The sequence below is a fragment of the Somniosus microcephalus genome, chromosome 11 (assembly GCF_052327205.1).
Source record: "Somniosus microcephalus isolate GS21.2 chromosome 11, FLI_Smic_1.0, whole genome shotgun sequence".
Lineage (NCBI taxonomy): Eukaryota > Metazoa > Chordata > Chondrichthyes > Squaliformes > Somniosidae > Somniosus > Somniosus microcephalus.
Genome location: NC_140997.1, coordinates 52,380,909 through 52,398,900, shown reverse-complemented (window position 1 = coordinate 52,398,900; position 17,992 = coordinate 52,380,909). Strand labels below are relative to the sequence as shown.

Here is a 17,992-nt window from a genome sequence, read left to right as displayed (position 1 = left end):
CATCGACGGAGCCATGGTCCGCGGTGACCAGCAAGCTGGGCAGACAAGAGGTGGCCAAATGTTTCGCACCGGTGCCCACTTCGCACCACGGGCTGCAGAGGTCACACGTTCCCACAGAGCTTCACAAGGCCGAATACGTTTTTATTTGCCATAACGCACAGAGGGATCCGCTCAAGGCCCCATATACCGGTCCCTTCCGCGTGTTGGAAGCAGGGGACAAAACCTTCACGGTAGATGTCGGTGGTAAACCGGACCACATTTCGGTCGACCGCTTAAAGCTGGCACATTTAGACCTCGACCGCCCTGCCGAGACAGCACAACCGCCGAGATGAGGTCGGCCACTCATCGTGGTTACGGCTGACCAAGTGCGACCGCCCGCCAGCCGACCAGCAGCCTCTGCCTCGAGAGTAGAGTCGTCGTTCTGACAGGCTCGTCAGACCCCCTCACCGTTTGACTTTGTCCGTTAAAGCGAATTCTGGGGGGGGGGGGGCGCATGTGGCAGAACCACTGAATGACTCTGGCTAACTGTATATAATTCTCTTTAACGATGTTCTAACACCAGCCTAAACCTGTACCATTGTTAGGAATTACTGTGTTTTGTATATAAAGTTTGCATGTATGGGGCGTGGTCCCTTTAAGAGCGCGGGTAAACGCGATGACGTGACGGCACGTCGCAAACCACGGGGCTGCCCTGGATAAAGACCTGTTTAATTGTTCTCTTGTGTTGAGCTCCGTTATTCGTAGGAATTCGTTAATTCCTACAATGTAGTTAATAATTTGATTGATACCATTTTTTTTTTTTTTTTTTTTTTTTTTTATAAAAGAGTGGGTGGTTAAGTCATGAAATTACCAAAAAATATGTACATGTTTTACAGATATTATAAATACAGTGCAATCCATGTAATACCAGATACCATTAGTGGATTACTTGGAATTGAAAAAAGTCCCCAATTTCGGATTTAAAAAAAAAATCAACTCGTCAGAATGGGCAGGAAACAATTTCCCTGAAATGCTATTAATGGTTTGTTCAACTTAATTAAAAAAAATATACAAGGGCAAGCAAGCACAAAAACAATATTTTACATGTATCACAGAACTACATGTACAGAATAATAGTTGGATTAGAGTGTGACATACAGTTCTAACAGAGGGTTCAAGTTACTTGTGATTCCCTGATTTCTAAGACTGTGGGGTCAATTTTAACCTGGAGCGGGTTTCGGGCAGGTAGGTGGCGGGGTGAGTATGAAATGCACTACCTGCCCTGTAGGGGTCGCCAACTCTGGTAGGATGCATTTCTGGAGGTTTCACCCCGCCCCCACACTCCTGCCATTGGTCACCTGAGTCTATCCTTTCTTTTTTAATTCGTTTTTTTATGGGATGTGGGCGTCGCTGGCAAGGCCAGCATTTATTGCCCATCCCTAATTGCCCTCGAGAAGGTAGTGGTGAGCTGCCTTCTCAAGGGCAATTAGGGATAGGCCTCCCTTGTGGCACACCACCTGGAAAGCAAACAGACTCTTCATTACTCAATTGGATGACTTTTGACTATCGGGCAAACAACCTTTTTTCCTAGCTCCAGTATTTTTATAACTAGTAAATGAAAGTGTCTGGAAAAAAAAAACTTTTTTTTAAATGCCCCTATGATTTTTCTCCTGGGTTGCTTGCAGCAGTTTCCTGGAGATTAATCTTTACTTCCTGGATAGTTGGCAACCCTACTGGCCTATGAAGCCCAAGGCATTTTTAACTCCTGGGTCTCATTTAACTCCTGCTGATCCACTTCCTTCCCAGAATGTAGCTGAAGAGGGCTTAGAGTGGATGCCAACAGGTGAAGATCGGGTGGCCAAGACCACCTCAACTCACTGGGCAAGCGAGAACTCCTGGGGCAGGGAGTCCCCACTCCTGGCTCCATCCCCAATGGCATTCACCTTATAAGGGGTCGGTGCAGGTTCCACAGCAAGTTGGAAACTCCTGGAAATTGGATCCAATATATTCAACAAATAGTTTATGCACTATGGATCGGAGTTAGTGCTTTGATATAATCCACCTGGTTTAGACTTAGATAAGAACCTTACTGCTCCCTCAATAGCTCAGTGAATTTAATCCAGTGAGTAGCAGACCAGGAAGGTCCCAGTTTTAATCCACGCTCTGTGCTGCAAGATGGCCTTAGCATTCCCGAGTTAGGGAAAGGGAAAAAAATCCGGCCAAGGTTCTCACTCCTGATTATCCAGTGCACCCTACTGCAGGACAGGATCAGGCCAGGTACGATACCCCCACTGTCAAATAACCAGTCAGCATTTACTATCAAGGCTCATACATTAATAGCAGCCACGTGGACAAGTACCAGTGGATGCTCAGCACACCTGAAACTGTACCCCAGCAAAGAATCAATAGTTGCAGAAGAGGAGGAAAAACCCTTTTGAATATAGTTTTGGTATGACTCTTTAAAGAGGAGTTTAAATGGGTTTCTATTGCATTGTATAAAACATGTAGGAGTGAGTTAAAGACAGCAATCCCATCATATGATTCAGAGAAGTTTTGGTGCAGAGTCAGGTAAATGAGTTGAGATTTTTTTGGAGCTGTGCTCGAGTTTATGATGCCAGCTAAACCCTTGATTGAGTTATAACCTTTGAAAGTCACACTTAAATATCCGCAACTTTATACAAAAATGTACATTAACATTTCAGGTGTGCATTTTTACCCTATTTAACCATCTCAAAATATTTTGCCTACTTGCATTACTTGTCTCAGTGGGTGAGTAGACTGTTTTAGCAGTGAATCCCCCAGAGACATCGCTGATGCTGAGTCGGAGGGTACACTTTTATTACGACAGGAACATTATACCATGTGATAATGTGTTATAATATAGGTTATGTCCTATGGCATTGCTCATGCAGAAAACATCTCTTCCTGTAACTGTTTTTCTGCATCTTCACCCATCACCCTTCACAGGGCAATGTAGCCCACACCAAGTCATGCTCACCCATCACCCCTGTGCGGACATGCATTGGCCTAGTCCCCCCAACGTCTCCAATTTAAAATTGTCATCTGCGGAATCAAATCCCTCATTGCCCCACCCCGCCCTCTCTCTCTAACCTTCCATAGCTCTAATACCCTCCTAGAACTCTGTTTCTCCAACTCTGACCTCTTGTGTATCCCCCCACCCCCAACTCCCTTCGCCCTGCCATTGCCAGCCGTGCTTTCATTGGTCTTGGCTTGAAGCTTCAGAATTCTTTCCCTAAACCTCTCCGCCTCGGTCTCTTATAAGACCCTCCTTAAAATCTACTTTGACCAAGCTTTTAGTCATCCCTCCTACGGTTTGCCTTTACACTTTAAATATTAGATAATTTACCTGCAGAGAATCTTACTGATATATGCTGGGAATTTTCTAAACTCATACTGTGACCTGCTGGGAATTGTAGGCACAGGTGCTTCTTGGGAGTCATGGTTGTTGTCTCTGGCAGTAATAGCTCTAGTAAGACCATGAACTCAAGCCCTAGGCTTCTCAGAGGCTTCCGCCAATGGAAAACATTGTTGGGCACATTTTGTACACAGAAAATACTAGTGTATTTGTAAGTTTAATCTTGTAATTTTTTATGGTTTATATTACAAATCTTTTCCAGTACAAAGACTCTCAACTAGTGAGAATTCAAGATGGCAGTGGAAAGGATTTTCAAAAAATGTAATAATTTTGTTGGATTGTCTTTTTTTAAAAAGGGTAGCTGTTTGACTGCTGATTTTTGATTCATAGCTTTTTAAATTTCATGATAGGTGGTTTTCATTCCTGCTTTAACTTGCTGATTGGTATGTTTACCACCTATTTAGTCGTGACTTGTTGCTATCTTAACAAATATAAATTTGAGATAATCAGGTGCAAATGGGAACTGTGAACTAATGTCCTCCAACAGTTCACTGGGTGCTTGGTTGAGATTTGCCAAAATGATCACTTCGCTTTGAATCTTTAAGGGTTGACCTCACAAAATCTAATTTTGACCCCAAACGTCCTTGTGAATTAAAGATGGTTTATATACAATTTGCTTTTCCTTGTAATAGAATCTATGATACATCAATATCCCTTTCAGGTAGAAACTCAAATTTGATTGAAAGGACCCCAAAATAATTGCATTTTTCCTCAAGAGACATTATTGGTCAATTAATTTGATTGCATGGTGAACAGCCTACATGTTGAATGGGTTAGCTGCCTCTAGATGGAGTAAAAAATTAAACACATTTGAAATGCAAAAAGAAACTTACATTTATTGCCATTGCTTAGATGACAAACAGGTTACATTTGTGTGTTTTCCTGTTCTGCCCCTTTTTGTACAGTGGAATACCTCGGTCACATGACCCTTGCCTGTGCTACCTGAGCTCATAGTGCAAACACAAGCCTAAATCTGAAAGGAACCTTCATTTTGAAAACAAGAGAAAGTCTCCACATATACATACACAGCAAATGACTTAGTTAAAACATAACCCTAACTTTCCAATATACATATAATTTACAATTTGTTTTACACTTCCATCATGGTAGTGACTTCTAGCTTGAAATACTGTAACTAAATGACCAAAAAAGCATTAATGTAAATATCATAGTATTGCTTAATCTGAAGTAAAGAAAGTAGTTTTTTTAAACAATCTACACAGAATGGTTTATTTACAATGATTCTTTTTTTATCTATCATACAAAACGCATTGAGCTCTGAGAAACTGTGTTCTGTACATTAAGTCCATATGCTGTACTAATATATCCTTTGCTGTGCAACAAATTAAGTACATTCTAACTTCTTGTGCACCGTTTCTTAAACGGTGTTACTCAAAGCAGTGAAGGGGGCATGAAGTTCATATTTGCTGTTGCAAATTTAGCACACGCCAACTCTTGCAAGGACAATGATGCCTAGGAAAGCCTGCATGAATGAACATGCCCTACCATCAAGCTCTGTAACTAACTTTATTGGTACAAGGATTCATTATTTTCCCTGGGAGGAAAATGCACCTCTCTCTTGATCAGTAGCAGAATAAGTTATACTCAAACATGTCCAGCTAAGTCTTCTGTGAATATCATGTCTGATGGTTAGTCAAATCTAAATGATCCAATGAAATAGTTAATACCAACAATCTAGCTACCTGATGAGACAGCTGAAATCCAAATTGCCTATCTCCTACTGTGAGGTGAACATGCTGCAGGTTATCGTGTCTTAAACCCATGTGAACAATTATTTGAACAGGGAAGCAGAAACAGTACTTTACATCTATACTAAACATTTATCTGCCCAGTTCACTCCAGAAGAGCCATTTTGTTTTAATTCAGCTTCCTTCCATTAGTGGAGCTCTTCTGTTGGTTAAACAATTACAAACTAATGTTCACATAAGAACGTTCAGATCAGACCGTTCAATGGCCTTATAAACTACACTGTTGCTAGGAAAAGTCCAGTATTGGTACCAGTAACAGACCAGGACTTGTGAGAGAACATAATTCAAAGGGCATTCTGAACTTCTTTAAAATTGTCAACATGTGTATTACTTTGATGGGCAAAAAAATTTTAAAAGGCAAATTTATTTTTGTTATACTTGTCACATGCCTGACATTTTGGTTCCAGTTGTTTTACAAGAGAATGCACAATCATGGTCATAGGGACTACATGCTTTTCTTTTTTGGTTGAATATTTTGGTTGATCTTGGCCTCTGATCTGCACCCCTTAAGCGTTTCACAATGTTTACTGAACGTTATAGGTACTTATTGTTTTGAAGGCTTCAATATGGAAAATAGCTTGTTTGTTTCTGGTGAGGTCAAATGATGAGGTCTTGACAAAAAGGCTGTATAACTGAACCTTGGGTCTTTCTGTCACTGTACGGATGTGTGGAATGAACAGGTCTGTGAATGTGCTGTAATGGTGCGGCAGGTGATACAGAATAGGAGCTGGTTCCTGGGTCACATTGCTTTGTTTTGTTTTTGAGGGAACAGTAGGCAGTGATCATGTGATCTGCTGGGGTCAGTCACAGCTGTTCCGATAGTCAGATGTACTGTAAGCAGTGATTGATAATACATCACTGCTATTAATACAGTACACATGGTATATGCATAGATTTTGAGTAGAGGTTTCCTGTGGTAAACAGCCAAATTGGGGATTAAGGCCAAGGTCCAGGTGTGAAATTATTCAGGGATGTTTTACACCACTTCTTTGAAGCATGTGTGTAGTAAAAATTTAGGAGGCTTGGGCCATAGTTTCGTTTCAGAAGCCTTGTAGATTCACAATGTCGTGACGAAGTTAAGTGACTTTTCTATGTGATGAAATAACCACTACCTGTGTAATCTTTTATTCTGGTATTAGTATTTTTGAGAACATTCTTTGTAAGGTGAGCAAGTCAACCCACTGCAATTGTGACACCAGATGCTGCAAGGGGCGATTACAGTATTACTTGAGAACAGCCAGCTACCAACTGTGCAGAGTTATGAATACTGCCACCATCTGGTTCTCTTTCCCAACACCAGATACTCAGTTATGGCACTAAATCGAGGGCTTTAACAATGAGCAGTATTAGGTTATGTTGCAGCCGATATTGCAGAAGCTGAGCTATGTAGTAATTTTCAACAAAGCAAAGCATTCAAAACATAAGTGGAACAATCTATTGTCATTGTCAGAACTGACCAATGTGGCTGCAAAAAAGGAAAAGTTGTTCTTAAATCTGTTGCATAAAAATTAATAAGCTTCCAGAAATTGATAAGCCTACCATTAAAGACCAATACTGAATCGCTGAGTTTTCTAGACTGTAGCTGTATATCAGATTACATCAATACACTCAGTAACTGATGTCAAAACATTTCAGAGTTAACTCACTTCTGATTTGCTTGCAAGATTGCTGCAAAATTTGTTTATTTTAACTACATGGATCTTCTGACTTTACAGATAAAGTCAGGCATATCTTCCCATTCTGTGGACAAGTCAATTTGTTTTTACTATTCATCTTACTGTAATTGCATTTGTATTTTGCCTATTTTATTCTATACTGTCCATCTACTATAATTGAGAACTAACTGCCTTGCACATTTTTGACCTTGGGTTGGTTTTGTTATATCAGCGCAGAAACTAATGCAACATATCCAGAACTAAGTGACAGTAACCAATAATTAAAAATGCAATTTTTTTTTTCTTAAACTGTTTGTGATTTTAGTTTTCCTCATCTGGATCAATACTAAAACATAAATGGAGTAGATCCCACAGGAGCAATTGTGCATAAGCCAAACGGTTAGGGGTATGAGGCAAAGTTATGTCTATATGCAGACTGCAAGGATCACTGATAAACCAAGTCGAAACTTGAATTTGCCTGATTTTTTTTTTTTTTAATTGCACAAGTTAATCCAAAAGTCCTTGCGATTCTGGAGGGGTCCAAAATATCCCTCTGTATTTGCAAACCATCATTTTCCACATGCTGCTGTCTTAATAGTGCTGTGCATGGCTTCAGTCACAGCACCACATGTTTCTCCGCTTACCCTATCTCTCACCCCATCCATTCTCTAGTTAAGAGTCCATGGATAGCCAAATAATACAAAATACCTGACCATTCCAGTGATCGCAGAAGTGCACATGTGCAACACATAAGGTAACGCGCTCTAATTTTCCTTCTCTTTGACTTGGTGCTGTCCTCCTCTCCTCACCAGCTTCATTACCTAATATGTTTCAAATACTTGGTGCTCTAGGGGCAGAGTATGTATCAGTGATACCTGGTGGACTGAGGTGATAGTGTGTAAACATGTACCCACCCCCTTGCTGTCTTGTACAAGTCCCAAAATATTCATGTTATCTAGTTGTCTGGGTAAGCTCATCATAAATCTCCAGAAAATACACAAATTCTAGGGCTTCCAAAGGTAACTTGCACATATGGCATTATTATACTATGGACAAATTCCTAAAATTGGATGCTAGTACTGTACCACCTTGTGGTAGCAACAAATATTTTAGTTTTTAACCTTATAAAATTTGTTCATTACACTTATACAAATCTTTTAACATTGCAATAAAAAACTAACGTGTCGCAGATAAATGTCCAAGTGCAATTAGTGAAACGTGTTTGAGGTCGGTTTAAAATTAATTACAATTTATGGAGAGGATCTATTTGGTGCATCTATTCTTACTTAGTTGTGATGGTCGTTACTTGTGTTTACTCCATTTTCAAATCGTTGCAGTTAATGAATTTATGTGAACACAATTATTTGGGTGGGGTAAAGTGGTAAAACAAAGTTAAATTTCCAACCTGCAGTTTCATAAAAATGCTTCATCGAGCCCAGATATGAATTTAAATGGGTGAATACAGTAACATAATGTACATGGTTGAAAAACTACAGGCCTGTTCTGTACATATTTTTCTAAAACCCCTTGAACAGGGCAGATAGAACCATAGTCTTACCTACTCAGTCCGAGTCAGTGACAGCGCTTTACTGATGTATCTAGGCTTCAGTATTAAAAGACACTTGTACATAAAGTAGGTTTTTCCACTTGGACAGCTGTAACTGCGCACTAACTGTATGTGCAAGGTTTCCGTTTCAGAATCTGCAGAAACTTACAAGCAATAATCCTACTTTGTTGGGCCCCACAGACCTACTAGCTTCTCTGTTCAGTTGTGTTAAGACTATAGGTTTAATTTCCTTGCTTTACAGGCCTGCTTCACTCTACACAAACCCAGGTGGATCAAAGGTTATGTTGCATTCATTGTGAGGGGTTTACTGTTGATTCAGTTGCTTCAGATTCCTCATTTTCTTTAGTGTCCTCGTTTTCTTTCATCCCATTAGACACAGATATGGTGGATGGCTGGGTTAAAGTGCTCACACTCCGAATTTGCTGCGCATCAGCAGGTGGCAGAAGTGTTAGTGACTCCACGCTCAATGTGTCTGTGTTGTCATCAGAAATGAGGGATATGGTTGGCTGGTGGGCCGGAGTCAGACTTGGTGCCAGATTAGTTGCTTCAGGTTCAGTACTGCTGGGCAGATGGCCTTTGCTAGGGCCACCCTCTGCTGTAGGAGGTGAAGAATGGGCTTCATTGACAAACTCCACTTGGTCTGGAAAAGGTAAATGGGACTGCTCTTGAACATCGGGTCCATCTAGTAGTAAAGAAAAAGTGTTTGTAGCTCCTTTTCATTCAAGCAAAATTCCAACTTAAATGTGCATAACACTCCCTTTCAAATATACATTTCTAAAGATTTGTGGCCCCTTTTGAATAACTTTGGATTCCTTTTTTCAGCCTGGTCATAGCCACAAAGCTTAATTTGGAAATCGCTGGAATGCTAAGTAGTCAACAAACACAAATTTTAAGAATCTGTTTTTTTTTGTTTTACTAGCAAGGAGACAGATGGAGGTCTGATATGCTCCAGCACTTGTGCTGTTACATTATCAGACATTCATCGGAACTGCAGAGAAACCACTAGATGGTGGCTCAATGTAGCACTCCAAGGGCTAACTACATCATCAAAACCAAAAGACCAAGAATATTAACATTCTTTACATTTAAATGTCCAGTTTCTTAAATAATGGTCAACTGTACTCCTAAGGTTCATTAAAAAAAATTTTTAATGAATTTTTTACAATTAACATTTGATCTCCTCTCATAAGGCTTAATTTCATAGAGTGTTCCTGTAAGATAAAAATGCAAAATTAATGACAGCAAGGCAGAAAAAAAGTCAACAGCCAAAATAGAAAAGCAAAAGTACAGAAGTAAAATGAAACATGAAGATGACGTATACAAGCAATGTGTGAACTATTGTCAAGGAGCTGACTATTTGTTACAGAAATTTGATTTTTTTTGTTTTTATGAGAGTACAAATTCCCTCTACTTTCTCCTCTTCTCTCCAGTCCCAGACCCATCAGGCCAGTCACCACTTGCTGCTGCTAAAACGTGCACAATAATGGCCTGACAATTATACCCCTTCCCTCAGCCTGGCTTCCACAGGTTTCATCTAAAAAAAGTGATTAAATCTGCATCTGCCATGGCACTGACGTTAGACTTTCCTAGAAGTATGAAACATTAAAAAAAGAGCTGGAGGTTACGTTATCAGTCTGTATACTGTGATTGTTCTGTGTGTTGCAAAATGCTTCTCAAGGGCAAGGAGATTGTATCATGTTTCGGTGACTGGGTTAAATTGTCTGGAAACTACAATTGCTGTATAAATAATCAAAGCTAGGTAAGATGTGCCTTTCAAGATTCCAAATTTATCACAAACTTCAAACTATTTAATAAAAGTTTGCTCAAATTGTACAACCAAATTTACTTGAGAAGAGGGGACATATATAAAAAGTTAAATTACTGAAGAAATCCAGACTGGTTCTCACGTGGTGCTGTTGCGACTGGAAGTTATGGTTAAGCATAACGAAGACACAGGTCAGGATATTTTTCAGATAGTTACTTTAGTGCCATTCCTGTGGCATTAATCTGACTTTCATTGGGGTGCAAAAAACATCCAGTGAAGGCAAGTGCTGTTAAATGAACAAAACATTATTTAAAATTGATAAATAAACTAAGTTTCCTTCCCACCACTGCCTTCCTCCACCTGGGAGTGAGGAGGAGCGTGACCATTACATTTCTCCATCTTATATGCCCCCAAGAGAAGGCACCTTTAGATAGAACAACTTGATCCAATAACCTGACCAGAAAGAATACAAAACCGTCAGCCAACGAAGGCTAGTGTGAGTGATAGGTAGCTTTGGCCTTCTGGATGGATGTCAAGCATACCTTTTTGAAAAATCTAGATTGGATACATGGAACTAAGTGGGATTTCTGGCTGAGACGTTGAGCCAAAGCCTCCAGCATTCACTTTTTATACTCGCGTTCAAATACAGCCAAGGACAGTTCTTTCTCCACAGACGATGGACAGTTCTTTCTCCACAGATAGTTGACATCAACTGACTTTTGGAGTGGTCACTGCCAGCACAGTGAAATAGAAAATGACCCATTCTACTTTGCTGTCAAAGCTCACATTTACTGAGCGAACAAGCATTCATTGAAAACTTCTCAACTCCTGTTAGCAGTGTATAGCATCTCCCTTGCACTTATTAATATCCAAATTAGCCACTGCAAACAGTACCAATTCAGTCAATATAAACACTAAACCCAATTTCAATAATAAAGGTCCTTGATTTTTTTTTGTATAAGTTAGACAGATGAGTAGTGTTTTACTGTAATTCACCATTCTCTCCCATCTCTTTTAAAAGTTTGGCTAACTTTTGGGATGCTCATTAATCAGGTCTGAAAAATACTTGAAGTTTTATTTCTTAATGTACAGAGCAAACTCCATGAAGTTGGCACCATAGTTTCAAGAGTTAAAATACTAAAAAAAATGAAATTGTGAATTGCAGACTGGTTCAGATTGTGTTGGCTAGATTTCAAATGTCAAGTCGCTACAAAAAAAATTGATAAAACCCACTGATGGTGTTGCTTCCCTTTTTGAAATATTATTTTAGTTTTGCTGAATGCTTTTTCATAAACATGTCTGATTAACCTAGACAACTTGACCATTTTAAGGGCATTACTTTGATCATTAGTTACAGCAGTCCTTCTGAAACCAGGTCTCAAGTTACTTTCATAGGAAAAAGCCATTAGGATCTAAAGGTGAAACCGCACTTTGGCAGATAAAGAGTCAAATTTGATTGATGTAGCCAAAAAAACTTTAACTTCAGTCATTTTCTAATTAACATCTTTTGTGTTATAGCTGTTAACTATTGAGTGGATCATTGGCTGCAACATCCCTAGTTGCAACTGGATTAATTGATTAAGCATAAATTTATTTATTTAAAATTAACAAACCAGTCAGCAAAATTTCAAGCTGTAGTACTAACTGGTAGGATGTGGATTCATGGCTGTGATTCGTCAATCGCTAAATTAATAATACATAATTTTGACTTTAACAATGATGGATAAGTAGTGCAGGAACCAAGGGTTTTGCTGCAGAGATACAAGGGTGGGAATGGGGGGTAGAGTCACCCGAGCTGCTTGCATGCATATATAACAGCGGGATGAAAAGCACATTTGTCGAAGTTGGGAGAAGGTCGATTACCAGCCACCAAGGCTAGGGAATGGCCTCCAGGAAATATTTTGTGGAACAAACATAATTTATGGCACAGTCACTTCATTGACTAGAGCATATCTATGGTAACCACAAAAAAAGAGAAAGGCTGAGAGGGTTGCAGCAATTCTGCCTGCATATATAATGAAGCACGTTGCCCAAGTGTAATCACCGTTCAGCTGCTTTTGTTTCTAACTGCATCTTTTCCCAAGCACCCATCACATACTAGAGTATTTGTAATCATGCCAGTCGTAAGAGTGACACTATCTAGCTTGAATCCAAAGGGAAAAAAAATCTGATCATTACTTCGAGTTTTGCACATGTCATGGTACATTTTGAAGCAACAGTGTGCAATTACATAGGATAGGATTACATCGGATATACGGCACAGAAACAGGCCAATCGGCCCAACCAGTCCATGACGGCGTTTATGCTCCACTCGAGTGTCCTTCCATCTTTTCTCATCTAACCCTATCAGCATAACCCTCTAGTCCCTTCTCCCTCATATGCTTATCTAACCGCCCCTTAAATGCATCTATACTATTCACTTCAACCACTCCCTGTGGTAGCGAGTTCCACATTCTCACCACTCTCTGGGTAAAGAAGTTTCTTCTGAATTCCCTTGGCGAGTATCTTATATTGATGTCCTCCAGTTTTGCTCTTTCCCACAAGTGGAAACACTCTGTATCTACTCTATCAAAACCTTTCATAATTTTAAAGACCTCTATTAGGTCACCCCTCAGCCTTCTCTTTTCAAGAGAAAAGAGAGACCCAGCCTGTTCATCCTTTCCTGATAGGTATACCCTCGCATTTCTGCTTTCATCCTTGTAAATCCTCCCTGCACCCTCTCCAGTGCTTCTATATCCTTTTTATAATATGGCGACCAGAATTGTACGCAGTACTCCAAGTGTGGTCTAGCCAAGGTTCGATACAAGTTTAGTATAAGTTCACTACTTTTCAATTCTATCCCTCTAGAAATAAACCCTAGTGCTTGGTTTGCTTTTTTTAATTTTTTATAAAAGGGCCTTGTTGACCTGTGTCGCTACTTTTAGTGATTTGTGTACTCAGAGATCCCTTTGCTCGTCGACTCCATTTAGATTCGTATTTTCCAAGTAATATGTGACCTCCCTATTTTTCTTACCAAAATGTAATACCTCACATTTATATGTTGAAATTCATTTGCTAATTATATGCCCATTCTGCAAGTTTATTAATATCTTCCTGTAATTTGTTGCAGTCCTCCTCAGTATTGACTACCCCCCTAATTTGGTGTTACCCGCAAATTTAGAAATTGTGTTTTTGATTTCAAAGTCTAAATCGTTAACATAAATTGTTAACAACAGTGGTCCCAGCACTGATCCTTGTGGAACACCACTTCCCACCTTCTGCCACTCTGAATAGCTACCCTTTACCCCACTCTCTGCTTTCTGTCTTGAAGCCAGCTAGCTATCAATTATCTTACTTGTCCTCTGACTCCGCATTCTCTGACCTTATTCATTAGTCTATTATGTGGATCAGCTTTGTGGGCACATTTTTCAGTTGTAGGTTAAATCTCTGCATTTATTTATAATAGTGAAAAGAATCCTCCAGCATCTCTTCCTTCATTTAATTTATTCTGTTAACTCTGTTGTGCTAATATAATAAACTTGAATATAATTAAAAAGCATCCTCATTTAGCACAATTAAAATCTAGTTTGAAGCCTGATAGCACAATGTGTTTCCAGGCAAATATTTCCAGACACCTGGGTATAACACTTGTGGCATTCTTGTGGTTTGGACTCTCATTACTGTTATGGCCATTTGGTGCATTTCAATATTAGGTATCTAAAAAGGTTTGAAAAGTGATGACAAATGGAGTTGGAAAGAAAGAATAATGGGAAGACAGACCTAGAGATAGATCTAAGCAAACATAATTATTAGAAATTATTTATATTAAAATAAGATGGAACCATTGTGTTGTATAAACTGGATCATGGGCTGATAGGAACCAATATATGTTCATCAGATTTCAACATTGTATCTAAAGCCAATGCATTAAATAGGGAGGGACCAGGGCTGGAAAATTCCACTTGCCAACTTGCCAGGACTGAAGTTGCTTCACAGCTTTGGTAGTGCTGGAAAGAAAGCAACTCGCCAGCTTAAATACACCATCAGCGTGGGTCTCCCTTCATCTCCAATCCTTCACTGCTAATTTCTTCAATTTTTTGCTCCATCTGATCTTTTGCAGCTCTTCCCTACACCACTAGCTAGCTCTGTGTCCATATCAAATATTTGTTTTATTTTTTTAAAACAATTAATTGCCTCGGTTTTTGGTGAGTGAAAAACATAGCAGTTTTATTTTAAAAACTCCTACTTCATATGTTATAAGTAACAGAAAGCATTTTTCCAGCCCTGGGATAAACTTGTTTATTGTCAAATATTGAACCACATTCCTTTGTTTGTACATAAAAATTTCAACCTGAAACTCTGAAGACTGCACACATTAATTTTCTTCAGATTGAGGGCTATTAATGAGAATTATGATACAAATAACATAAAACAATTCATTTTGAATATTATTTGGGGAGTACAATTCTGATGGTTTATGTATGATGGTTTATGTAGGTGCTTTCTACTTTCTTCTCGGCCTTTCATGTCTCATGCTTGTGTGATTCCACTCTATGGTGATGGTACAAATAAGCCTCTAAAGATTTATGTGGTTACTCCAGAGCACCTATTCAAGAATTGATTCTGAATGTTTTAAGATATATCTCAAGAGCTGCTTACAGACAAACCGTTTAGACACTAACTCCTTAATCCAAATGGGGAAAACTAAGACAGTTTGCCTATAGGTATAATTTGCAGCAAAGCTTTACCAGAGCATACTGAAGCTTAAACAAAATCTCCCTTCCTACAAAGACAAAAGTTAATTTTTTTAAAGCTATTTTTATTTATGGCTTTCTGAATTTGAGATTTCTTGTTTTAACCATGCATACTAACAATATCAAAAAGGCTTGGAGATTTTACTGGGCCAGAAGTGTGAGGGATTTAATTATCAATAATTTTTAACTTGGATGTACATCACCTTCATTGTCTTGTCAAATTTTGTTTGATAACGCTCCTGTAAAGTGCCTTGGGATGTTTTACTATGTCAAAGGCTACTATATAAATGCAAGTTGTTGTTGTACACATGCTTAATGACTTCTCTAAGTGACAATGATGTTTATCAGACCTGAATGATTAAACAAAAAAATTCACTAAAAACATAACAGAAAGACTGAGGTGAACAAAGGCACACTATTTACTGACAGCTCTAATGGTTTGATTTTTCAAGGGGGAAGCCTGATGGTAAAAACGAGTGGAAAAACACGATGGATTACATTGGTTGGATGACACACAAAACTTAGGGATCAAACTAATTAACTCGGGCATGGCAGATTAGAGTGACAAGCAGGCTTGGGACTCAAAATATACAATCAGCTGATTGGAGCGCTTTTACTACAATGTTATCAAGTTACCACTAAAAGTGGTAAAAATTACTTGTCGCAGGATTATTTATTAAAATAATTAACAGCAGATTTGCGCTGCCATATTTTATGGGCTTTTCTCCATCAGTATTTGGATTAAATAAATTTACTCAGATTCAGAGCTACAAATTTTGAAACGGACCTAAAAATATAACAATTATGGCAACAAATTTCTAAATTGTATTAAATGATGTGATTATAATATTCCAATGATGAAAATATTATCGAATCCAGAGCCACATAAATCTTGCTATCAAATCCAGGGAAGAGTTTTCACTTGTGGATGAAGTTTTTTTTTAAAAAAAGGGTGCTTACCTATGACCTATATTATGGCTGGGTAACCACAAATCTTGTGCATTGCTTCACTATATATATTGTTTTAAAATCCTTCCTTCCCAAACACAGAGCCACTTTCTGAAGTATTACATTGTTGTAGTTTACATTTTAATCGGTTGATATTTTCAGGTGCAATTTTGAGGATTGTGGTCACATTGCTAATCCATATATTCTTGCATGCCATAAAAGGTTACTTGGTCTGAATTCAATTAAGTAGACTATAGGAATATTGATGAATAAACTAAATGATGAGAGGCTGGGGGAATGTAACATAAACCTGCCTGTGTTTGCACTGTGTGAGCTGTTGCCTGGAGGCCTAAACCCAGTGTCCGCCACGACTCTCAGCCTCTGAAAGACTAAATACTCGCCGTCTTCCTCTCCTGCCAGACCTTACTAAAAGGAGTAGAACAGAGGGACAGATCACAGGGAAAGTACGACAATGGAATAGAAAGAAGTGGATTTGCTCATGGGTACATTTCAGCAGCTAACAAACAATAATGGTCACTTAAAAGTTCAGTCCACAAACAGCGACATGGCATTTCAACATACAATGGTGCTTCATAGCTCTTAGCCACTGGCACCTCTGGGCCCTTTAATTGATTAACTTGGCTTTCATAGGGCTAGTAGTTAAGAGCTACAGAGGCAAGTTAACATAAAAGCAATATGTACACAAAATAGCAAGCTGGAAAAAAGCCTATTCCTGTAAACAACAAAAGACTGGGATTAAGAAAGCATCTCATGTAGTGTAAAACATGTTCTCGGTCAGTAAACTGAAAGAAAAACAATATTAGTAGATACTTTGTACAAAACTTTTCAAACAAATTACCAGTAAATTCATTAATGTCTTACTTAAACAAACAGTGAACTCAGTAGAGTGTCAGATAAAATTCCACTGACTTAAACCCATTTTTTGCAAACTGTTGAAAGATAATATTTTCAATATAATTTACTTCTCAATACTATCTTTTTCACATGTATTACTGGATAAACTTTAAAAAAAGCATCTGGTATAATTTACCAGGCTAGAATATTTTTTCACCATCACCATGATAAAATGCTGACCATCTAAGAAACCTATGGATTGCCAAACCCAACATTATCACATAGTAGGCATTTCTTTGCACTAATCATTCCAAAGAAAACTATCCCAAGATGGATTCTCCTTTCAGTGAAGGATGGAAAGTTCTGGTTAGGGAGAGTTCTACTGAAAGACCTCTGGAGGAAGTCAGACAAAACCTCGTCCCCTTTTATTAGATACTAGCTGGGGGTGCCCGGCGTTGCCAGGGCAATTTTGGGCCGCACAGTCTCCCTGCCCCTGTCTGTCTCCTCTCCCTCCCTCCCCTCTCGCTGCCTAGCGCCTGAGGCCCGGTGCCGTTGTGATACCGGCCGTGCGGGGCCTAGCGCTTCAGGCCTGGCCGGGCTCTCGGGCCGAGACGGACCCCAGCTGAGCTCCCCCGTGGGTGGCACGGTTGACAGCCGGCCGCTGCCCCGCCCGCTGTGTGTAAACTCACCTGCCGCTCCCGGAGCCGCAATGTGGGGGTTTGTTTGGCTGTCTGTGGGGATGAAAAAAATGGCGGCGAAGTTTGGGGAGACTGGAGGATTAGGTCCCGCCCGTGATGCAGCGATTGGTCAACCATCAGGTCACTGAACTGTAGGATTGGTCAACCAGCATGTCACTCAATGCTAATGAGAGGTAGGATTGGTCAACCGCTAATGAGCGGAGTTTTGAGGATTTTTGAACGTTTTTTGTATACTGTCCGAACAATTTTTGTCTGACCAAAAAGTAAATTATGCCTATGAGACTCCCCGAACGATAAGCTTTCTTTTGATATAACATGCGTGTAGGTACGCTCCATAACTTTTGATTGTATAGCCGGACAGACAGAAAGACAAACAGACAGAAAGACCAACCGTGTTTTTTTTAATATATAATATAGATTTGAAAGAAGATTAGGAAACATAAGGTTTCCTTTTCACCTTCGACCATCATTGCATGGTGTCTTCAGCTTGCTGTGCGACTGGTCTTTCACTTCTAAGCTTGTTGTGTATTGATCATTCATACAGCTGCAAGTGACCCGTGTGGTGATGTAAAGTTTAAAAAAAAAAC

At 39.3% G+C, this 17,992-nt stretch overlaps 1 protein-coding gene across 3 annotated transcripts in view; it reads right to left on the bottom strand.

The window, feature by feature from the left end:
- Nucleotides 1-4,224: 4,224 nt before the first annotated feature.
- Nucleotides 4,225-17,992, bottom strand: part of clec16a (C-type lectin domain containing 16A) — a 316,644-nt gene continuing 302,876 nt past the window's right edge. For all 3 annotated transcript variants that reach the window (XM_086000646.1, XM_086000643.1, XM_086000644.1), the window contains one exon: nt 4,225-9,088. In XM_086000646.1, coding sequence (XP_085856772.1) covers nt 8,697-9,088 — 392 coding nt within the window. In that variant the 3' untranslated portion in view covers nt 4,225-8,696. The remainder of the gene's footprint in view (nt 9,089-17,992) is intronic.